Source organism: Xyrauchen texanus, chromosome 22 (assembly GCF_025860055.1).
Source record: "Xyrauchen texanus isolate HMW12.3.18 chromosome 22, RBS_HiC_50CHRs, whole genome shotgun sequence".
Taxonomy (NCBI): Eukaryota; Metazoa; Chordata; class Actinopteri; order Cypriniformes; family Catostomidae; genus Xyrauchen; species Xyrauchen texanus.
Genome location: NC_068297.1, coordinates 41,390,204 through 41,415,766, shown reverse-complemented (window position 1 = coordinate 41,415,766; position 25,563 = coordinate 41,390,204). Strand labels below are relative to the sequence as shown.

Sequence of the window (25,563 nt, the reverse complement as noted above, 5' to 3'; positions counted from 1 at the left end):
CTGTAATAGTCTGAAATGTCTCACATTATGATACACGTTGGTACAGTTTGTGTTAAAGTGCCTCATTCAGGTTTGCAACCACTTGAGCAGCTTTGACTTTCTTCAGTTGAATGTGTTTTAATCGGTGGTTTGGAGACATGGAATCTATTTGCCCTATGTCCAAGACACAATCAACCCTCTCAAGGGAGATTAATGCCAATAATAGTCAGATAAGGTAAGGTCACCATTCACTTGTATTATATGGGCCTACAGAGCTGAAATATTCAGCAGAAGAAAGAAAGTAATACACATCTGGGATGACATGAGGGTGAATAAATGATGAAAGAATTTTCATTTTTGGGTGAACTATTACTTAAATCAACACACTTGCTCATTGTGTTTTAAGTTTGATTATGAACCTTTTATTACACTTAGGTTTTAGTAATGCTTTAGTTAACTTTTAGTAACAACACTTGGCTAAAAATATAAATAGATGTCGTTTATGAAACAAGAGCATACTGTAAACAATTGTTGTGCCATTCTGAGTCACAATTTAACTTGCTTAATGGTCATTTGTGCTCACGTTTCTTAAAGAATGCCATTGTAAGCAAAAAAAGTTGACTTGACAATTTTGTGCTATTATATTCAGTGGCAGATTTAGGCATGGGTGACCTGGGCAGCACCCCTCCCCATGAACAATTGTTGTTTGGGGGGCTTTGGTGTATGCCCAGGGTGCCATACATGCTAGAACCGCCACTGATTATGTTCTCAGGATATTATTTTAGTTGTAGTTTGTACAGTATTTGTTTTGTTTTTGAATTAATTTATTTCTTCCTGTATTTACTCACTGATACAATGACCAAATACTGTATGAGCAATGGACATGGTTTGAGGTTTAAAGTAGATTAAGAATATTTTGTCTTGCTAACTTTTATGCTAACGTGCATTTAGCCTTCAATTGTATAAGTAAAGAATTTCAAGTTTATTGAAGAAATCTGTGTTTGTGATCCAGCTACTTTTCTCACAGTGCTGGATTAATTGTATTTTTACTTCAGACAACAATAAAAAACACCATAAGAGTTCAAATGTCACTTTTTGTTTCAAGAATGTGAAAGGAAGTCCTGCATGTGCTACTGTTCTGCAGTCACCACTTTTTTCATCATGTTTTTGATGAGACTGCACATAATGTCTCCCATATGAGATGTTACATCATCAAACATAAAACGTCTTTGACAGCTTGTTTTGTTCAGGACTATGTTTAATAATACAAAAAAAAGGTGTTTTCAGGAGTAATAGCAGTAAAAACATTTAGCAGTTTGTGATCTAAAGGTTTTGAACTGAAATCCCAGCTAAAAATCCCTAAAACATCTGCCGTGTAACAGAGGTAAACAACCAAAACACATTGTTTTTCCAGCATGTTTGTGTAACGTTATCTGTATCACCGACAAACAGTGTCGTTTAGTGCGAAAAGGTGAGAATGTTGTGCACAAATTTACGTCAAAATATCTTTATACAAAAACATGTCGATTATCTCTCATTTAGTCTGTTGATCCAGCAGGCGTAGGCAGTGTCTCCTCCGAGCACAGATGCTGATGTCCTCGATAAAGCCGCTTTTGTAGGTGTTGCGAAGATTTGCACTGCCGTTTCAGAGGTTTGCCTCGAGGCACATGAAAATGCCAAAGAAAATGACACATTAAAAACAACATGGAAAAGTCACTTCAAACGTCAGACTGGAAGTCCTAGGTAGACATTTGGCAGCGCAGTCATCTGGAACAGGACTAGGACACGGTCATGCTCGCAGATGCCTGGCGCTCCGGGGTTCGGATGTAGGTGAGAAGGATGTACGGAGGTATTCTTGAAGAGTCCAGTTCTGCCCTGCGCCCTTCAGTTTTTACCCTCAAGAGTCTGAACCCTTGTCGGGGTCTCGAGACCCCTCAGCTGCACTTGCAGGATTTAACGATCATGTTGGAGAGCTGCTCCACTTTCGGTGTTCGGCCCACATAGTAGAGGATGGTGAGCGGCTCCAGGTCTTGAGGGACGCAGCAGGGGGAAGCCGACGCCTCGGGGTTCAGCGTGTTGTACAGACTCAGCAGCTGCAGACAGAGAGCAGACGAGGAAGAAGTTCATCAAGAGTAATCCACAATAAATTACTACTTACTACTTGTAATGAGATTAAATAAAGTTGTTTTTATCCTCAGAATTAAACTGCACTTGACTCCACCCATTTGCACGTTGCACAAGCAATTTTGCCAAACTCACTTGCGCTAGATTTGGCATACGCTTGCACAAAAATACCAAAGCTTCATTGTCATGCATATTTTTGAATATTATTGCATATTATTGCATAGTGCTGCATTTCTCTCAGAATAGTGCCCAGTGTCTTCTTTATTTGAGCTGTGTTATTGTATGATCTAAATTTGAGTCCCTTCAATTACAATTAGTTGAAACAACAACAATACAATAGCAAATCTGATTTAAAGGAATGTTCCGGGTTTAATACAAATTAATCTTAAATCTACAGCATTTGTGTCATAATGTTGTTTACCACAAAAATGTATTTAGACTCGTCCCTCCTTTTCTTTAAAAAAGCACAAATGTGTGTTCCAGTGAGACACTTCCAATGCAAGTCAATGGGGTTTAATCTGTAAACATTAAAATACTCACTGTTTCAGAAGTATAAACAATATGTGTGTTAACATGATTTTACTGTCATTAAATCACTTAATAACCACATCTGTGTGAAGATATAGACAATTTTACAACTTTGTTACCATGACGATGTAATGTCAACAAACACTAAAATAACTAAAAATAAAATTTTAAACAACTTTACAGCTCGAATAACAGACAAGTTTTAACATAATTAATGTAATATGCTTATATAAAATTATAATCTTCACATTTCTGCCTTTAAACCTCCAAAAATCAACATTATGACACAAATGCTGTCGATTGAGCTTGTGTTGAACCCGGAATATTCCTTTATGTCTACATGCATCTATCTTAACTAATACAGGTCCGTTCATTCTACATGAACACCAAGTTGAGTGAAGTTTATTACACAGGTTTTGGAAACGCCATTACTCAATTCAACTGAGAGAACGTGTTTACTCAATTAATTGAGATTAATGAATTTCCATTTCTGGAAATTCATTTGTTGACTTACTTTACTCAATTGAGTAAAGTAAACAAATAATGGTTTTCAGTGAAGGAATAGTTCACCCAGAAATGAAAATTCATCATCATTTCCTCACCCTCGTGTCATGCAAACATCTTTGTCATTCTCTGTTCTGTATAACACAAAATGAGATATTTTAAAGAATGTTCAAACTGCCCTTTTCCATTTAATGAGAGTGAATGGCGACGGTAGCTGTTGATCTCCAAAAGTGACATTCAAATCAGTGTATCAATGTATTTGCTTTTCTGCATATTCAAACTTGGTGTGTGAAGATTAGGTTGTCAAACATGTTGTAGCATGACTAGACATGTGCCGGTATTTGGTAATGCGGTATATAACGGGATCATGGACACTTCAAATATCGTGAAATTTACCTATTAGCAAAATTGTTAAAATTTTTCTGAACACAATGTAGCTTCCATACACAAGTCAAGATTCATAATTAGGGACCAACATTACCACTTGACAAACACCAAATGGGAATAATTATTTGCTTTGGCGAGTAAATAATAAGCAAATTGTCTATTTGCACCTTGGTGTAAATAGCATCTGCCGCACAATCCGATTTCCTGTTTCCACTCTTAATATTTACTTTAATACTACTTAAAGTAATAGATAAAAATGAGTATAAATGTTGATTTCTTCACAGTGATTGTCGGGGAGTGCAGAGAAGGATTTGATCTGGAGGCGGGGTCTGTCGATCGCACTCATTCCCCTGTGAAACCACGGTTACTGTAGTAAAACCAAGCTTATTTTTCTAAGGTAAGGTTAGGGTTATGTTTAGGGGTAGAAGTTAATGTAGTGTTTTTGTGGGACTCTAAATAAACACAATAAACACACTGCTCTGATGCCCATACTGTATGTTATTATTTAAATATGGGTGCAAATAGTATCTGACACTATTTGCACTGGGGTGTAAACAGCATCTGCCATAAATAAATGGCAATGTTAAACCAAACAAAGAACACAAGTCAAACTGCAAGAACAGACGGACCCTTGCTAATGTATTTGTGAGACAAACCTCATAAAGTTAACAGACTTTAAAACTTTATAAGGGACGGCAAAAAAATAGATCATAACATAACAGAAGTCAAATTGTAAGATATTTTGTAAATTGCAAGCATCTGTTGTGAGTTACACAACTTCTAACAGCTTATTTATCATCAGAAGTTTATCTAGAACTCCTTGTGGCAACACATATGTGGAATATTCCTTACATTAAAACACCAAAAAGAAAATATGAGGAAAGCTACATTACCACAATAAAAGCTTCAGCAATTAACATGATATGAAAATGTTATAGTGGCACATGTCTAGTCTTGACCTGTTTTATCATACGCAAAAGCAAATTAGATTTTACAGCTGCAGCGGAGATTATTAATAAATAATGATTTGAAATTGGGTGTGTTCATCACACAAAGCTATCGTACGAATTCGGAAGACTTTTGCTTTCCGTCCCCATTCGCTTTCATTGTCTGAAAAAGAGTTAGACGGTGGGCCGAGGGCCCGTATCTGCTTTACTTTTCGAAATGGATGATCCCCATGAAGGGAGAACCTGAATTTGTAAAGTTGGGACAGTTGTTTTATTCTCAACGATATGAAAAGTGTTGCCACTCCCATTTATTGCACATTTTCCCCCGAAATCATAATGCACGACCGTAAATATGCAGGCAAACGCGGTTGCCTACTATATCAGTCGAGCCAATAGCGTGGCAAGATACTGACATAGGATTATTATTAACCAATCAGATGTAGCTTATTTAGAACAGCTGTCACACGGATGATTCAGCTGTCAGACACGAGCAGCATCTGCGGCGGCAGCACAGTGACTATCGCCAAGGACATTGTTTTTGTGATTGTAAGTATTCATTTAATTAGAATATGATATCTATAAAAAAAAATGTTTTGTACACTGTGTTGTTCAAACATATGTAAGCGTCTCGTTAGTGTCGTTTTAAGTAGGGTAGTTTCAGCTGGCTAACTAGCAGTAGCTAGCATGTCTAACGTTAGGTCACAGCTCTGAACCAAAACTACGACATTACTATTAGATTAATGCATCCTTCATTTTAATTCCAAAATCTAAACCAAGCTAATCTCATATATATATATAGGCCTATATATTCATTTTAATTCCAAAATCTAAACCAAGCTAATCTCCTGCATACGATCGCAAGAGATCGAATGATATATATATATATATATTTGAGATTAGCTTGGTTTAGATTTTGGAATTAAAATGAATGACAGCAACTTCATGCACAATCTCGTCAGCTGACAGATTGTCCACATATACAAGATATAAGGTTGTGGATGCCTTCAGGAATTTCAAGAAGGGATGAGACTTTTGAAGTCTTGCCTTAAGTGAATGTGCCTTATAAACTGCAATGTTCACTCCCTCTGCTTCATCCACAGTTTTTTTGAATAGCAAATTCAGCTTTGACAGTCGAAGCACTTCGCAGTGTTTTAAAAGCCTCTCCTCAATGACTGTTTTGCAGAAGTGCTTGTATCCATTTTAATATCTGTTTGTTTCTGTTCTCTCATTTTTTTGTGTGGTCAGGTACCAGGTATAATCTCGATAGCAGGTGAAGTGATACCGTGCTTCACTAGCCACCAAGTCCCTGTCTTGGATATGGAGAAGGAGAGACTCATCCCTTCTCCCTTCAGCGGCGAGAAGCAATTTCCCGGCATGGAGTGTTTCACACTGTGTTAGTTTTTCTTTTACTCTTTTCCTGCTGTGTGTCTGAACCTTGTACTTCTCATGTTTGCAAATAATGCATTGTACTGGAAGCAGGTGTGGGGCCTGCTTGGACGTGTAGAGATCACGGGCATTAGACCTCAGAGCCCGTGTTTTTACTGGAGTTGCCTCACCATCCTCTGCCTCTACCACTAAAAAAAGTGCAAAACAATAGATTGAGGTTCTGCACCCTTCCCCACATCACTGATTAAAGAAAAATGGTTTGTAACTTTCAGCAGGGGAAAACTCATGCTCCATATATTGGTTTCACCTGTTCCCTTAACATGGTTAATAAACCAGTTTCACAGTGTTCAGGTGTCTGGCCTTGTTGATGTTAATAATGCCATAATTGGAAGGGTACATTTTTGCAGGATGTTTTTATTATATTACTGTTAATACACTGTATATAACTATATTATTTATACTATTATACTGTTACTGCTACTACACTGCACATAACTGTATGTGTTTGTTCATACTGCATATCCATTTCTATTATGATCTATTATGCACATTCATGTAATTTATATTACTGTAAAACATACTACTTTCTTAAATGTATACTACTGTCTACACTGTACCAAATGTCTTAAACTGCACCACCTATCTATACAATATAATACCAACCTTCATTTGCAGTTTCTTCAACTAATACTGCCTTCTCTCTTCTCCTTTGTGCTCGTTCTATCTTCGTGATATTTGTGAAATGGCTGTAGCACTCCCTGTGGTAGCCAGTGTTAGCTGGTTTGACTAACTGGTTTGTAGGTTCCTGGCTTTGTAACTTGTATGCCTGTACTGCCTCTTCTGCTATAAGACGTTCTCTGCATTCAAGGTCTTTCCACAGAAACACCGATTTAATAAATTTCTCCCAACTTATGTCTGTGAAGGGAATGGTGGGTCCATTTGCCTCACATATATGCATGCAGCACTTCATGTTTTTGCCATTTCTTCCACAGTAAAAATGTGTGGGAAAAAGAGTATTGTCTGGCTCGTTTTTATCATAGACATAATAAATACATAGACGCCCAATTGCCCGCTGGAGCGTACGTCAAAGGTGCCGCCACATTGCGGAGGGCAACTTTCCCATAACTTTCATACCGTTAATTGAGAAAAATGTGTTTCGTGTGCTGCTTGGGGCTGTACAAATCGCCACACAATTGAAAGCAGGTCTCGAGGAATTACCTTTCTCAAGCAAGACTGAACATTTGTTTCTAGTTGTATTTGGCCATTATATAATTAGTAAATAATTTGAAATTTCAAAATACTACTGTTATTGTGTCATGAAATGTAGTTTTAATAGTTTTTCAGTCGACAATGTAGTTGTCTAAAGCTCAAATCTATGGTTTATTCATAAAGATGGAGCCTATTTAAAATTTTGATCTGACGTTTTCGGAGTGAGAGATCCAGGTGCTCAGCGCTCATGTACCCCACCTGGAACAGCCTTACCTCGGCTAGTGCTTCTGACGTTTGCCGCTGGCTCTGATGTCTAGTGGTTAAACATGAGATATAATTCGTCTTGTGTATATCTAACGGGCGTTCTTTGGTCTCATTAATAATTAATAATTTAATAAACTATAATTTGTTCCTTGGCAAATCGTTTTGGCTGAGGGCAAAGTGAAGTTTCATAACTTTATATTTAGGTTATTTTAACGTTGTATCCTGCTGTAGATGTCTATGGTTTTTATGATGTTGTGTTTCTAAGCAATACCATGGATCAAATGTGTGAAATCAGAACGGTATATTTATTAAAGATTACAATGAAATGACAGGACATCGTATGACAAAAGATGGTTACATAAAATAAAAACGGTGAAAATGCATAACGTTACCTCTACATTCACATTTTGTTTCAAACTGAATATGTAGCATAAGTGGGCAAAATGAGTTAACAAGTTCAATCTTTCCTGGGCTAAAATCACTTCTCGAAAAGATGTGCACAGACAGCAACTTCACATCAGCGCACCAGTGTGTTGACAAACGCGTCACCAACACCGACACTTTCCCACGCACGCTATTGGATGAAGGCAACAAATACGTCATGCATGTCGGACCCCACACATAGCCGCCTGCTCTAAATCGCCGGGAAAATAACCTGGAGAAAGTTACCGATATTATAGTAATGTGCAAAGTATGTGAGTGGCAACAATTTTTATTTGCTTTGTTGAGAATTGTAGTGGTTATATATAAAAAAACTGGGTTATCCATCCCCACAGATCATCTGAAAACACGAAATCTCTCCTCGGCCCACCGTCTAAGTAGGGTGAACATTCTGCTAAATATCTTCTTTTAATGTACACATGTTTGGAACGACATATGGGTGAGTCAATTATTTTCTATTCTGTTCATGTCTAGTTTACAGTCTGAACGAGACACTGACCGAGCTGTGTGTGGTGTCGGCACTGCGGAGGTACGGGCACGGCCCCGAGCAGAAGTTGGCATGATACCCCTTTGGCTCGTGGATCCACCTCCAGCCCAAATCCTGCCGGAAATCAATGTACAGGGGCCGGACACAGCAGTTCTCCTCGTAGTTTCTGAAAGACAAACAGAAGCCATGAGTTTCTGCACCTTTCTATTCTTATCGTACCACTCTTGGCACGGATTCTGCATTCATTTAAAGAGATTTCCATACACTCCAGTTATACGGCCAACTTGTGGATTTGTATGCTCTTATAAACATGTCAGACAGTCTTTTGAGTCCCAGAAATTCCACTATAAGGTGTGTCTTTTTCCCGTCCTGGATCAGACCCAGGTGTCGAGTGCTGACAGAGAGCCACACACTATGAAGCCAGCGCACTACATAGTGAATGGCATTTCGAATCTGAGTTCTGGGACAAATCTGAACTTGCAAGGCGTTGCAGAACCTTCCACAACACTTCAAGCTGTCAGGTGCCAATTAAAAGATTCATTCCTACATGGAAAATGTCTATAGACAAATGTTGAGCACTACTCCTGACTGGAATGTCAACTACAGACAAAAGGCCCAAGGGCCACCAGACAAGTTAATAAAATGCCATGTTATGTCGTAACATTGAGATTTGCCCTCATATATTTTTCCGGGATGTCTGCATACTTTTGGCCATATAGTGTACTTTCTGTATCTTATATTGAAGAAAACAGTGAGCGCTCACGAGAAGCAGTAGTTGGTGTCCAGAGCCCGTTTACGTCGTCTGGAGGTAGGCAGTACGTCCAGGCGGTGCGGTGGCAACATCATCAGGATCAAATGAGGCATCAGCTGTTCCTTGTGCTTCTTCAGGCGACTCAAATCCAAACGGTACAGATCCTCGTACTCGCCGTCCATCCCTGAAAACAACAGAAAACTGTGAGTACAACAGCACAACATCTAACGTGGTGTTTTGAGCAGGATAATTACAGGTGGATTTGAAACATAGAAACTATATCAGCCTGGCTCATGAATATTAATTAAGAAGATCCCAGTAACTGATTGGCTGCAAGGCAGGTAAGTGGGCTCTTGCCATAGTAGTTCACATTTGTCCAGTCCACTGCTGAAAATGCTGATTGGCAAAAGTTGAAGATCAATAAAACTTGATTGAAAGTTTCAATTAAAAAAAAGAAACATTTAGGAGCCAAATTGATATCAGCCGATAGTTTCAAATTCAAAATATGTACCAATTTTAGGGATGTCAATATAACAAGTTAATTAATTGCAATTAATAAAAATATATATTATGCATTAAAAAAAAATTACACAATTAATCATGCCCCAGGACGGTAATAACACATATTATCTGAAGACTAGCGTCTTGACCCAGACTACAGCTTCACATACAGTCCCATCAGCTCATGCTCATAGTCCACTCAAGCATTTGCTTATCCAATCTGTGAGTGATAGAAAAAGCAGCTTGGGTCCCAGGAGATGTGTTGCCAATGGATATGGACACCCCTCTTTCATTGAAGGCCAAGAGTCTGAGTGCCTGCCGCAGCGGCGCATACCTGCGAGCGCATTCCCAAAACCCCAGACACCCCTGAGGCCCCCAGAACTAAATGAGTTTCCATAGTATACTGCACTTTATTCCCAGGAACTGACTACAGGACAGAAGCATTATCTCCATGTAGAGACACATCACTGATGCGGAAGAACTCAAGAGGCATTTATGCAATCACACTTCAAACGTGCATTTCATGAAAGTGAGCAGAGATGAGGTACCGCATCAAAAGAGCTTTGAAGAAACCAGAGAAATCTTTGCAGTGATTCAGCATATAAGTTTTGTGCCGTAACCTGATATATAATAATTTCTTTAGGGAATCAGCAGCTAAAAAATGTAGGCAGTGCACGCAAATAAACACTTAACGGGTACAATTACTTCTTCGTGAACTTCTCCCTCTGTGCATTGTTTGCATATTTTGCTCAACTGTTCAACAGCGTGCATTCTCAAATGTACAATGCATACCATTTTAATCTTAAAAGTCAGACAGTTTTTGCTAAATCGAATTTACAATCTGTAGATTGGTTCCATCCATCATGTATACATGTCAATCAGTCCACAATAAGCCTTAGTGTTATACGCATGCTTCAAAAAACTGGTGCCGTGTGACAGGTATTTAACCCAAAAGTCGAACGCAACACAAAACTTAGAAGAAGACTTTCCCTTTGAAGACTTTGCCATCCCCTGTGAGAGCTTTGGAGGGCTGAACAGTGTGGGGCTCAAAAATAATAATTATTATTAGTTTATTCGGAACTCAACTTTTAAGTAATTTTTATTGGAAATTCAACGTGGCTATTATGATTCCCTTCTTTTCCCTTTTGCAGTAGTATCAAATTTCTTCCTTTATACAAAGAAACTAATTTGAACAAAACTTTTAATAGTCTATTTTCACACATTCAGTCATAAAATACATAATATAGGGGAACGGATGCAGACTATTGCCAAGGTTAGCAAGCAAGTGTTCGCACTAACGCCATGAATGCAGTAGGTAAACATTACAAATTGCACATTATCTTCTGCATATATATATATTACTTTCAATTATCATTGATTGGTTATAACAGCTTCTTTTACTGATCTCACGTGGATTCCATTCATAGAATGAAGTAGAAAACATATTTATTGAATATGCAGCCTAAAGCAAATGACAGCTACAGATGAGGAACTGTTTCAAGTATTCAGACAACAAGCCTTTTAAATACCAGTGATCTCTAGGAAAATATAGTCAAACCAAATATTTTCTTTATTGTCTATTTATTCATGACATCTCTCCATAGTCAAAATGTTGTTATTACGCATTACACAGAGTTTATGGAAGTGAAGCAAAGCTTGTGTAGTTGGAACAATCCAGGATCAAATAGCGTTCGGACGCCATAAGCACAAAGGATCATATATCTTATCTGCACCAAAATCAACACGTTAAGAATTTAAGAAATGCATATGGCTGTAAAGTTATAGGCACTATTATACAATATATCATATTAATATATACAATATATTTCTAGAAAAAGAATCTGAAAATAATAAAACTGTGTTCCTTGGCTCACCTTTGAATCTGACCTCCAGCACCTCGTTGATGTTCTCTCTGATGTCACCATTGGGGTTAAAGGTGTGACACGGGCAGTGAACGCTGATCTCCAGACCAAGATTCGTCTCTGAGCAGTTGGAAAAACACAACAACTTGAGATTAGATTTCTCAACAAAGTGGAAACTTCATACGATTTTTCTAACTGTGATTGATAGGATGCAAGCGTTATGATCAGCATTAGCACTCCTGAATGAACTACATGTGAGATAATCACTAAATGGTGTAGGTCATTTAATTCACATTTTGCATTACTAAATCATTACTTGCTGAATAAACATTTATAAAACTTGCTTGCTCTTTATCAAGTGAATCTAGATCAATGTTATTCACAAGATAATTACTTTTACTTTCTGAATGTTTCCTTTGAATATGGGTTTTCAGATTCTCGTGATTTTCAGAGAAAAGAGCCAACTCATCGTTGGTGGGTCACATTTGTCAAATTCTTAACTACACAACTCTCCAATTTATCTCTTAGTAATTCAATTAATCTGCAGTGTTTTGTGGTACAACATCAGGTTGGAAAGATTATTAAGACAAGCCTTATTTTCTTTGGAATAATATGCACTGGTCTGCATTAAAAAGAGTAAATAGGGTAAACTATCGATTTTAACACTGCCCTTTTGAGCCACATGATTTACCTCTAATGTGATTTTTTTTTTTTAAAGAGATACAGTATTTCACCCCAAAATTCATTAAACTCACCCCATGTCATTCCAGACCCCCATATGAGACAAGGAGTTTCTATGCATAATGTTAGGGACTGACTGCTTGATTTATTGGGTGAGCCATCCCTTTCATTGAATATCACCTTGTAATACTGTAAATATTAACGTACCTCTGTACATGAGCCACTCTCGTACGGTCTCTGTAACGTCAAAGGAAACCCACTCCAGAGTGCCTTTAGTCAGAATGTTCTTGCCACCGATGTAGCGCTGTTTGGCGATGTGCTCGTCAAGACGAAGAATCTGCCAACCACAATCAAAACACATGTAGTGTCTGTTTAAGTGACAAGACCAGTGTGTAGAATCAACACTCCCCATTTTCTATTGGTTGCCAAAACAGTGAATTCCTACAAGCAGCACAAATTCACCCTGAGAAATAAAGTGCCCCCTTGATCCAAAGAGTTCAAATGCCAAGTAGCAAAAGAATGTGAGTAACTGAAAAAGCTCTGAGTGAGAAGAAAATGCTTTTGGTGGTTCAGTCTACATTATACCAAAATGTTTGTGTGGCGGATCGAAAGGTGTCACAAGAGAGTGTGTCATGCTTGGGGAAAGCCACTGGCTTTGATGGAATAAACCCAGAGTCTATAAAGAACTTTGGTTTAAAAACCCAAGAATGGTTGGTGGCCTTTCTCAACCCCATCCTGGCTTCGGCCAGTCTCCCAAGGTTCTCACTAAAGTCATTGCCATTTTGAAACCTGGTAAAGACAGTAGTGATCCTGCATATTATCCACCTATCACTCTCCTCAGTGTAGTTTATAAATTGTTTGAGAGAATGATACTCCATTGTGTCCAAACCATCATTGACTATGTGACACCATTAAACCAGGCAGGGTTTCAAAAACACATAGCGGCAATTACCATACACTGAAGCTGGTTTTCAGCATCAACCCAAAACTGGAGTAGTGTTTGTCGATCTCAAAACAGCTTTTGACATTGTGTGGCGAAATCGATTGATGCTGAAATTCATGGAGGTCATTCCTTGTATAAAACTATGCAATCTACTAAACAACATTCCTTCAAACAAAGCCGAGCTGCTTGAATGTTTGCGGCAGGAGTGGCATAAAGTAACCCAACAGCAATGTGAAAGACTGGCAGAGTGCATGCCAAGACACATGAAAGTCAAATATTGACTTCTGAACTCTTCCTAAGTTAAAACATTAGTATAGTGTTGTTAAAAAATGAATATGAACTTGTTTTCGTTGCAGTATTCAAGGTCTGAAAATGTCATGGTTACTCTCGTAACCTCCGTTCCCCGAGGGAATGGCGAATGAAGTGACACAAGGGGTCTTCCTTGGATGCCGAATCGTACCTCTGAACCTGAGAAAAGGCCAATGTCAAGTTGGCAGACAGAATTCGCACCCGCCCCGGACGGATATAAAGGGAAGCGGGGCAGCGAATGCCAGTCAGGATTTTGCACTGATTTTCTTCCCTCGGTGAAGGAGGTTATGACAGTAACCATGACGTTCCCCTTCTGTCACTCACTCGACGTTGTGTTGAATGAAGTGACACAAGGGGTCCATAAAAAAGCACCACGCACTGACCATTTTACGTGACTGTTGAAACAGGTGTACAGCAAGCTATTGTGTGCTAGAGGCGCCTGTGCCGGCTGCACGTAGCCCTCCCCAACACCCCCAACTTTTTTTTTTTGCATACAAACCTTAGGTTTCCCGCACCCCAGAGGGGGGTGCCCAGCAGCCGCGGCCTTCTCTATCACTATGTCTCTCACATAGGGCTTAAAGCAGCTGGGGTCTATCTTAAGTCGGGTAAGGCGGTCTTTCCACGAGGGGGAGCAGGAGATAGCATGTCGGGATCTTTTAGGATGTCCCTTAAAAATACTAAAGGAATCTTTAAGGTACCAGAATCGCTCAATTCCAAACAATTCCCAGCCATAGTCTTCAATGTAATTTCAAAATAAAACCACTGAAGAGCCTTCAAAGTAACCCAAATAATGCTGCCACGCCATTTACTTTGTACCACGCTGTGTAACACTTCATTCTGCTAGATAAAATTGCCACACGCTGTTGTTTAGTGGTCTCAAAGTGACTCAGCCCATAAAAGCAGACTGGATAAGTGGCTTCTTGTGCTCTGTGAGGAGCTAATCTAACTTCCTGTGAGATTGGAGCTGTGGGCGAGAGTCCACTGAGAGCACTCAAGCAGCCAATGGTAAGCTTCTCCAGGCCAGCATGTGGGGGTGAAATGCTTGATCTGCACCCCTCCAACCCTTGCGATAGGCCCTGTGGGGTAACCAGCTGTGGGCCAGTGCTGCGGCCTGATTCTGATGGGGAGGAGAGACAGAATGCGAGACCCAGAGACAAACGTCTCATTTACAGGAAATGCTGGAACCCGTTCAGGTCTCTCAGCACCTCACAGGGGATTCATGAGGAAATGGACCGAAAATCCACCATAAATACAACACTTATAGAATATACACTCAAAAATGGAGTTAAGAATACTCTACACATATATTATATAACAAGTCTCAGAACTGTGAGACTTTTTTTATTGTTTTATATTGTGGTTAGAGCCTTCGGTCTGTGAAAGTCAAGCTTTGACTTTCTCAGAATGCCTCTTTTGTTCAGTTCAATGGTGCAAATGTTCTTCTGTATAATCCATCCAGCCCCTGGAATTCAGATCAGACCCATAAAAGACTGAGAAGCCTGAGCGAACACACTTAATGTGAATTCAGGACAGCGTCATTGGCTTTGTCTCTGTGTCCTAAATGTTCAGAATCTGAAGCATAACACTTTGGATATGTATTTGTTATAGATGTTTTTCAGTTTTCAGTTCATGTCTGTAGCTTTGAGGTCATCTACATGCTAGTGTACTCCTAAATGTTGACAAATCCACTTTAAACAGATAAACTCATTCAAAATTAACAATCTTTCATTTCTGTGAAAACAAACTAAATATATTGATGACTCATACTGCACTCCTCATTTTGTCCAATCATATTCTCTCTAGAACAAAAATGCCCCTCCCCCTAATAACACTTGTTTCTGAATAGTGTCAGCAAGTAGAAAATCATGATTCATGGCAGTGACGAAACCTAAAGGCTATTGGCTATTTAGAAAAGGGGAATGGGCAGGACTGGGCTGGGATTGAAAATCTGCCCTGGAAAAAAATCAGTGGTGTAATTTTGTATTCGCAGCAGCTCAAAAAACGCTTGCAAACTGCGACCATTCAGTCGCCTCAGCTCACTACTCACCGGGAAAAGTCCTGGTGCTCCTGGTGCATCCATCTATGATGATAACTAAAGCTCTAAATTTCAAATTGTGTCCTACATTATCCAATTTAGTTTAGAAGCAAATGTACAATGTTCAAACTGTTTATTGCTTTCTACTGTATGTTAATTTGACTTAATACTGCTTTTTTTTTTTTATCTTACTCTGTTGCAGACCACACACACCCACAAACGCTTATATAATACTAACTAATCATTAAAATCCATTGTTTTAACTGCAGGTTTTTTAGCAGACTAACTAACTAGCATCGCAGAGGTCCTTGTAATAATAATGGAATATTAGTCCATCTGTCGTTCTGGACATTATATTGTTCTGATGCCTAAATATAATATTCTCTTCTTTTTTCACAAATTTGTATAATTTTAAGACACTGGTCAATTATTGCTTTGTGGTCATAATAATAATAATATCCAGTTTATCATTGTCCAGAATTGTAATATCAGTGCATAACTACAAATAATATCCTGAGATTTAAATGCGGTACAAAGGTGAATTCCTTCAAGAGAAAATCTAACAATTACATTTTATATTCGCTAAATGTTCTCCCCATGTTCGTGTGGGTTTCCTCCGGGTGCTCCGGTTTTCCCCAAGTCCAAAAACATGCAGGTCAAATTAATTGGAGTCTCTAAATTGCCCCGTAGGTGTGAGTGAGTGTCCCCCAGCTACTGGAGGTTAAGTCAAGAAGGGCAACCGGCGTAAAACCTGTGCCAAGTCAAATATGTGGATCACGGATGGTCTGCTGTGCCGACCCCTAATGGGAGCAGCCGAAAGAAGAAAAATTACGTTTTATATTCACTATAAAATTTCCATGACTATTACAATGTTATTAATTTAAGTGACTTTTCTGGGCCTTAAGATGTAAAAATTCTTGGATACTTCCAGGTTTTGTATGACCACAGACACTGTATATAAATGAAAGGACTTACGTAACATAAGTTTTCATGAGCGCACAAATGCCAACAGCCTCTAAAATGGATAATGAAACAAATCGACTCATTGTGTGATGAGAAGCACTCAAAGTAAAGAAACGCACCTGGTAGAGCTCGATGCGCTGTTCGTTTCTCTTGGCGCTTGAGTTTGGCACCCGCAGGGCACGGAATTCTGCCCGGAACAGGTTGGTGGCGTTCTTCTCCATGCTGGAGACGTTGAAGCGGAACACTTTAGACGTTATTCCCTTGGGACAGTAGGAAAGGTCATCTGTAAATCGAAAGGTAAAAGGTCAGTTCATCGTTGCTCAATTTTAAGGCATGGTTACATTTACCTTCGGTAGGCGAAATTCCAAATACAGTTATCCCAATTGTGAATTTCACGATGGACTTTTGATAGCGAAGAATTTACTCTCAGAGTATAAAGTGCAGCATTAAAAAGAGGATGCTTGGCAGTTTATTTTATTTTATTTCTTCTTTCACATGCACTCAACATCGGCCCACGTATTCTTCTCCTTTATAGTGAATTTTTGAACCTTGTGACAGATCTGAATAAAGCCTGAATTAAGTGTTAAATCAGAATGATTAATTAATGCGTTAATGTTGATATTTTGGGACGCAATAGATACCAAGTCAAATGTTGATGGACTTAAGTGCAGAAGTCCAGAGGATAACAAGTACAATTTCTATACAAGTGCAACATAACAATTCTCTCTCAAACATCTTATCAAATCAGTATGTATTTCCATACAAAATATATAATATAATATACTGTACTGTATATCATATAATATTTCACTATATTTGCAAATCAAAATGATGTACTTTCTTTCACGTTTCGCTTCAGTTTCATAGTGAAATGTCCAGCGGGGGGCGCCAAAAGAGAGTGAAATGGTGTCGTAATCAGACAAGGTTTTTAAGGTGAATATTAAATGCAAGTTTCAAAGAGTAAAATGTTCCTTACATTTCAACTTGTGTACTTGACTTGAGTTCAAATCCAACACTCTATCAGGTGAGCTAGCATGCAAGCTAATCACTTCGGCAAGTCTGTAATATAAGCATTAAAATGTATCGTTTTTCAAATGATGTGTTTTAGTAAAAGAGTTTCGATATCGCAACATAGCAGTGTGTGAGTAATAGTGTGAAAAATATGTGTTTATGAAGTCATAATCAACCGTTGTTGTCGTGATTTGTGTTTAAGTCAATAAAACACTCAGTTGTTGTAGCGCCTCTAGTGTTCATTTCTGCAGGAAAATGCAGTGAAACGTAGAACGTGGAATATAAAAGTTTGCAGAAATGTAGTTATAGTAATGTTCATTCTTTGAGACTAGGTTGATTAGTTTACTTGTAGACTGACAAATACACAGTGTCACTTGCTTTGATATTTAGTAATTTAATGCAGTGATATTCAGACAATGTCAAAATAAATGTTAAATATTTAATGTCATATACAGTATAATTCATGCAGAGGTTAACTAATATGTTTTAATCTGTATTCCTTGATTTAATACATTAATAGTAATAAAGATAAAACAGCAATTGTACAGATTTTGTTTTGCTCTGTCTAAATTCCTGTAGAATGTGTGCACACTGTCAATGACAGACCACAATCCATTAGCAATCCACTACATTCCTTACTGGCTCGATGGCGAGTCAAATGTGGAATATTTATGTAATATTAACAGATGATGCCAGCTGAGCTCCTGCAGTACACATCACACCAGACACGCTGTGCATGCCGCCTGCAAAACCACAAGCTTATGCAACATTCAGCTGCCTTTCCTTTTTTACACTACTTTTATTATTACTTTTTTTGTGTTGTGAATCAATTTAGTACAGAAGTGTGTGACTTATGCTCAAATGGTGAAGCGTGTAATTTTTTGATGTTAAAATTATTTCTCGTATCTCAGTTTAATATACATAGTCATATGTAAGCCATTGGTAGGTTGACTTTCTGAAGAGTTTAATCACTTTGTGGTGCTTTTAAACTGTTCTCTGTCTGTTTGAGCAGTTAGAACATGTCTAACACAACCAATGGCATTAGTTTGGGGAAGGATAATCTGTTTAAATCAATGACAGAGGTTGTGTGAAAACCAGCCTGTTCCCTATCAAAAAACTACGCTTTGATGCTGCGCTGATTTAGAGCTTTGGGAACGTCTTTAGGAGTGACCAGCTGTGAATATGTGTGTAAAACGTCAATGAAATTGACTAGAATTTATAGCCTCCACCGGTGACATCATCATGATGCACCGGTACAGGGGCTATAAATAGATGCGCCACAGGTGCATCGTCAGATCTTTTGTCTTTAGATCACTCTGTGTGAGCATTGTGATCTGTTTGCAGTCAAAATGCTTCGCACTCGTCTTGCTTACTTCCGAGAGTCAGCGCCCACTCTTCCATCGTGGGGCTCTCGTATGGATCTGGCTGAGGAGTGAGAGACAGGTCCGCCCCTATCGCTCGCTCTCTCCCCTGATCCAGCCAGTCCTTCTCGTGATCCAGCACCTCTTCCGTTCATGAGGGGGATCTTGAATCTTGAGTCTGCGGACTTTGAGCTACCCACTTCTGAGCGTTCCTCACATGATAATAAAGCGCCTGAGGAATTACTCGAGGTGGTTACTCGGGCGGTGGCAAGACTTCAATTAGACTGGCCACGCAAAAAAGAGAGCCCCCAAGCACTCCAAACTGGAGGACAGATTTCTGTCTGGTGGCCAAGGGAAGGTAACGCCATATCAGTCCCTTCCTTTCTTTGATGACCTCCATGACGAGCTTTCGCGTTCATGGAGGAAACCTTATACTTCCCATGTCTTCGTGCCCTCGACGTCAACATATTCAACTATTGTGGGTGCTGCGACACGGGTGTATTCCATCATGCTGCCGGTAGAAGAGACACTTGCGGGTTATCTCTCGCCTGGCTTGGCATCATCGCTAAAGAGACCCACTCTCCCCAAAAAACAGTGCAGGACCACCTCTACACTACGTGGGGAAAGCTTATCAGGCAGCAGGTCAGGCTGGTGCTGCCCTGCACACTATGACAGTTTTACAGGCGTACCAGGCTGACCTGTTGAAAGACTTGAGTGCAGGAACCACGGTCGACGAAGAGGCTCTCTCAGAACTTCGTCAGGCCATGGATCTGTCTCTCCGTGCGACTAAACAAATGGCTTGCACCAATGGCCGGTCTATGGCTGCTTTGGTCAGCACGAAAAGACACTTATGGCTCAACCTGTCGGGCATCACAGACAAGGACAACGTTTTCCTCCTCGATGCCCCGGTTTCACCTTCTGGTTTATTTGGTGACGCTATGAACACGGTCATCACCAGGTTCCAGGAGGCAAAGAGTCATGAGGAGCACTCAGGGGGAGGGGCCGTCAGCCACCCAGCTCCGCCCCGGTCCTTCTAGAAAGGAGGCTCAAAAACGGAGCGTGGCGAATGGCGCACCCCCTCGTAGAGACTGGGGGCCAGCTCGTCGCCCTCAGCAGCCCCCAAATCAAGACCTCAGGGCCGTAATCTCAAAGAAGAGAAAACCCTGACGGTTTTGCGCCCAGCCTTGTGGGGGTAGCCCCCTTCGGGTCAGGGCACGTGAAACATCCACCTGTACCTTCCCGATACCCCCACGAAACCTCTCCATTCCCGCTGCCTCCGGTGTTTTGGGAGTTAGCAGTTTCCAGCTAAATATTGGGTGTTCCGTTGCTTCCTGCCGTAGTCCAGGACACGGAACACTCGACATTCCCTCAACAGTAAGTGTCAAAATGTATTCCCATCTCAGAAAACCTAGCAGCATGGAAGCTACTGCCAGGTGTTTCTATGTGGGTCCTAAGAACAGTAGGAAGAGGCTACAGAATTAAATTTGCTCGCTGTCCTCTGCGTTTCAATGGCGTGGTCTCCACTACCTGGAAACCGGAACAAGCATGTCTACAGTGGAAAGGACTGCCAAATCTCTTAGTCAAAGGGGCCATAGAACATGTTCCGATTCCATAGAAGAGTCAGGATATTACAGCAGATACTTCTTGTAATAAGGGGTGAAGTTTTCCAATATCGGGTTCTTCCATTCGGCCTAGCCCTATCACCCCGCACATTCACGAAGTGCATGGATGCAGCACTGGCTCCTTTGCGACTCCAGGGCATCCGCATTCTGAATTATATAGACGACTGGCTGATACTAGCACAGTAACAAGAACTGGCATTACAGCACAGGGATATCGTCTTAGCTCATCTGGTTTCTCTGGGTCTGTGACTCAATGTCAAAAAGAGCGTTCTCTCTCCCACTAAGGAAATTACGTATCTGGGGGATGTATGGAATTCGATCATGATGCATGCACAATTGTCTCCCGATCGAATCGAGACCATTCAGAACACCCTGAGCAAAGTCAGGCCAGGCCAAGGTTGCACTGTTTGTCAGTATAAACGAATACTAGGTCTCATGGCATCTGCGTCCTCGCTGATCACTTTGGGCCTTCTGCACATGAGACCACTTCAGTTGTGGCTCAAAGCCATGGGATTTCATCCAAGGGCCAGTCCCATAAGGCAGATAAGGGTTACGCGTTGCGTGCTTCGTACCCTTTCTATGTGGTTCAGACACTGGTTCTTCACTTTGGGTCCCACTCTAGGTGTGTCTTGCTGTCGCAAGTTGCTAACGACAGACACCTCCCTGACGGGCTGGGGAGCGGTCTTAAGTGGTCATCCAGCTTAAGGTGAATGGGAGGGTCATCAGCTCGATTGGCACATCAACTGCCTCGAGTTGATGGCTATATTTCTGGCTCTGAAATACTTCTAGTATTTGAGAGGCTGCCATGTCCTGGTGCGGGTGGACAACACAGCAGAAGTCTCTTACATAAACCATCAAGGAGGTCTACGTTCACGCCAGCTGAACAGATTGGCACGGCAGATTCTCCTTTCGGCCCAGGGCAAGCTCCTATCAATCAGGGCAGTTTTTATCCTTGGATGCCTGAATGTGGGAGCAGATTTACTGTCCAGACAGAAAATATCGACTGGGGAGTGGAAACTATGTGGAACAAATCTGGTTGAGATTTTACAGAGCAGAAGTGGACACCTCCCAACAGACAGCGCAATGTCCCCTCTACTTCTCTCTGAGTCACCCAGCCCCCCTGGGTCTGGATTCAATGGCACATACATGGCCCTCGGCTCCCGGGAGTCTTGGCCAGAGTTCGCCAGCAAGGGTCCTGCCTCTTACTGATAGTGCCGTGTTGGCCGAACAGGGTATGGTTCTCGGAGATAATGTCTCTCCTCAACGGCTCGCCTTGGGCGATTCCGGACAGGAGGGACCTTCTGTCTCAGGCACAGGGGACAATATTTCATCCCTGGCCCGAGCTGTGGAAACTTCATGTTTGGCCCCCGAAGGATACCAACTGAGGGACACTAGGCTTTCACCTGAAGGTATTGAGACCATTCTAAGTGTTAGGTCTCCCTCTACTAGAAGAAGTTATGCCAATTAATGGGGTGTCTTTGAAAGATGGTGCAGTGCACATAATGCAGATCCAGTTAACTGCCAGATTGCTTAAGTTCTGGACTTTCTACAGGAAACATTATCAGCAGACACATGCCCCGCCACTCTCAGGGTTTATGTGGCCGCTCTATCGGCTTGTCACGCCTTGATTGACGGGATGCCAATGGGGAAACTTCCCCTGCTCGCTCGCTCGCTCGCTTCGTTCGTGGAGCCATGTGTTTGAGACCTGCTAGGACAAGGATCCCTTCAAGTTAAGTCAAGTCAAGTCAAGTGGTTTTTATTATCGTTTCAACCATATACAGTTAGTACAGTACACAGCAAAACGAGACAACGTTCCTCCAGGACCATGGTGCTACATAAAAACAACAAAGGACCAACACAGGACCACATGAGACAACACAACGAAATAAAATACCTATGTAAAATACCTATATATACCTATATAAAGTGCACGTGCAAACATGTGCAAAGTACGGGACAGTACAACAAATGTCTGACAATGAACAGGACAATAGACACAGTGCAGCGCCGACCAGTACACAGTAGTGCAAAAAGATAACAGTTTCTAAAAACGTAAACATAACATACTATGAGATAGTGTTCTATGCACATAGCAGTTATTGAGGTAGCAGACAGTTATAAAGTGACAGTAATTAATGTGCAACTCAGGACACATGCGTGTGTGTGTGTGTGTCAAACCAGTCTCTGAGTATTGAGGAGTCTGATGGCTTGGGGGAAGAAGCTATTACACAGTCTGGCCGTGAGGGCCCGAATGCTTCGGTACCTCTTGCCAGACGGCAGGAGGGTAAAGAGTTTGTGTGAGGGGTGTGTAGGGTCGTCCACAATGCTGGTTGCTTTGCGGATACAGTGTTTTTTGTAAATGTCATTGATGGAGGGAAGAGAGACCCCAATGATCTTCTCAGCTGTCCTCACTATCCTCTGCAGGGCTTTGCGGTCCAAAATGGTGCAAGTCCCAAACCAGGCAGTGATGCAGCTGCTCAGGATGCTCTCAATAGTCCCTCAATAGAATGTAGTGAGGATGGGGGGTGGGAGATGTGCTTTCCTCAGCCTTCGAAGAAAGTAGAGACGCTGCTGGGCTTTCTTGGTGATAGAGCTGGTGTTGAGGGACCAGGTGAGGTTCTCCGCCAGGTGAACACCAAGGAATTTGGTGCTTTTGACGATCTCCACAGAGGAGCCATCGATGTTCAGCGGAGTGTGTTCACCTTGTGCTCTCCTAAAGTCAACAACCATCTCTTTTGTTTTGTCGACATTCAGGGACAGGTTGTTGGCTCTACACCAGTTCGTCAGCCGCTGCACCTCCTCTCTGTATGCTGACTCGTCGTTCTTGCTGATGAGACCCACCACGGTCGTGTCATCGGCAAACTTGACGATGTGGTTCGAGCTGTGTATTGCTGCACAGTCGTGAGTCAGCAGAGTGAACAGCAGTGGACTGAGCACACAGCCCTGGGGGGCCCCAGTGCTCAGTGTGTTGGTGGTGGAGATGCTGTTCCCGATCCGGACTGACTGAGGTCTCCCAGTCAGGAAGTCCAGGATCCACTTGCAGAGGGAGGTGTCCAGGCCCAGCAGGTTCAGCTTTCCAATCAGGTGCTGTGGAATGATTGTGTTGAATGCTGAGCTGAAATCTATGAACAGCATTCGAACGTATGAGTCCTTATTGTCTAGGTGGGTGAGGGCCAGATGGAGAATTGTGGTGATGGCATCGTCCGTTGAACGGTTTGGACGATATGCAAACTCATGGGATTTAGCAATAGTCCTTGAGGGCCCTTTGAACCTCTAGATTCAGCGTCTGATAAACTTCTGACTCTCAAGATGGCAATAAAAGATGGTCTAGGAGTGTAAGGGTGTAACACTAAATATAAATATTAAATGTACTTGTGTGCTGGAACAAATGACAACAAACTAGGGAAAATATGGTGCAATAATCAAGAGGTTAATTCTGTACAAAGTGGTGTATGAAAATAAATAAAATAAATATGTAATATATTTACAATATTATATACACTGGTGGTCAAAAGTTTGTAATAATGTACATATTTTACTGTTTAAGAAAAATGTAATTCACCAAAGTGGCATTCAACTGATAACAAAGTATAGTCAGGACATTACTGATGTAAAAAACAGCACATCACTATTTGAAAAAAGTCATTTTTGATCAAATCTAGATAGCAGCACCACTCCAACACCTTATCCTTGAGTAATCATGCTAAATTGATCATTTGATACTACAAAATCACCTGCCATTATATCAAACACAGCTGAAAGATATTTGTTCATTAAATGAAGCTTAATGTCTGTGTTTGTTTTTGAGTTGTCACAGTATGCAATAGACTGGCATGTCTTAAGCTCAAAAATTAGGTCAAAAATGGCAAAAAAAAGAAACATCTTTCTCTAGAAACTCATCAGTCAATCATTGTTTTGAGGAATGAAGGCGATACAATGCTTGAAATTTGAATTTCATACAAAGGTGTCACTACAATCTTCAAAGACAAAGAACAACTGTCTCTAACAAGGACAGAAAGAGATGTGGAAGACCAGATGTACAACTAAACAAGAGGATAAGTACATCAGAGTCTCTAGTTTGAGAAATAGACACCTCACATGTCCTCCGCTGACAGCTTCATTGAATTCTACCCGCTCAACACCAGTTTCATGTACAACAGTAAAGAGAAGACTCAGGGGTGCAGGACTTATGGGCAGATTTGCAAAGAAAAAGACACTTTTGAAACAGAAAAACAAAAAGAAAAGATTAGAGTGGGCAAAGAGACACAGACATTGGACAACAGATAATTGGAAAAGAGTGTAATGGATCTGAACCCCATTGAGCTTTTGTGGGATCAGCTAGAGTGTAAGGTATGTGAGAAGTGCTCGACAAGACAGTCACATCTATGGCAAGTGCTACAGGAAGTGTGGGGTGAAAGATCAAGTGCTACAGGAAGTGTGGGGTGAAAGGTCACCTGAGTATCTGCTAGAAAAACAAGGATCTGTAAAGCTGTCATTGCTGCATGTGGAGGATTTTGAAGTAGTTTAAGAAGTTCAAATTATAATAGTAATTTTTCATGTTATTAATATCCTTACTATACATTGTGATCAGTTGAATGCCACTTTGGTGAATAAAAGTACCAATTTCTTTCAATAAGAGCAAATTCTGTACATTATTCACAATACTAGGTCACATGAACTAAAACACATAGAGACTGTATCACCTTTATATCTCATACAGACTGTGTCTGTTCCCCAAACTACAAAACAAAAAACCTCACTATATCATTTAGAATTTTTTTTAATTAAGGTTAAACTTGAACAAAACAAAAAATAATTAAACATCATATGAAGCTAGGACTACTAAACATTAGTTCCCCGTTTGTCGCTCACTTCGACATGTCGAAGAAGCGACACTAGGGGTCTCTCTTGAGAGCCTTTTGCATCTCTGATCTATGAGATAAGGCCAATGAGAAATTGGCAGACAGAATTTGCATGTCCCGCACTTCGGTGTCGCACACTGTTCCTCCCATCTCTGAGTGCGATTGCTGTTGGATCTACGGCGCATATCAGCGGCTTTCTCCTTCTCTGCAAGGCAGTGCAGCTTTGCCCCTGGGTGCTTCGACAACACAGTTAAAAGAGTTATTTCTCTAAAAGAGCAAATACACAGCGGCGTTGAACGTCCTTTTATGCAATTCAGTTTGCATTTCATCTCTCAGTGGTCCTCTCGGGCCTTCAGAGACCCCCTTCAAGCCGCTAGAATCAGTCGGTCTCAGGGCCCTCTCCTTA

At 40.8% G+C, this 25,563-nt stretch overlaps 1 protein-coding gene across 1 annotated transcript in view; it reads right to left on the bottom strand.

The window, feature by feature from the left end:
• Positions 1–886: 886 nt before the first annotated feature.
• Positions 887–25,563, bottom strand: part of LOC127662498 (transforming growth factor beta-3 proprotein-like) — a 45,345-nt gene continuing 20,668 nt past the window's right edge. The window contains exons 2-7 of the mRNA XM_052153697.1: positions 16,421–16,584; positions 12,259–12,388; positions 11,383–11,490; positions 9,020–9,191; positions 8,269–8,422; positions 887–2,072 (exon numbers count right to left, since the gene is read on the bottom strand). Of these exons, the coding sequence (XP_052009657.1) occupies positions 1,914–2,072; positions 8,269–8,422; positions 9,020–9,191; positions 11,383–11,490; positions 12,259–12,388; positions 16,421–16,584 (887 nt within the window). The 3' untranslated portion in view covers positions 887–1,913. The remainder of the gene's footprint in view (positions 2,073–8,268; positions 8,423–9,019; positions 9,192–11,382; positions 11,491–12,258; positions 12,389–16,420; positions 16,585–25,563) is intronic.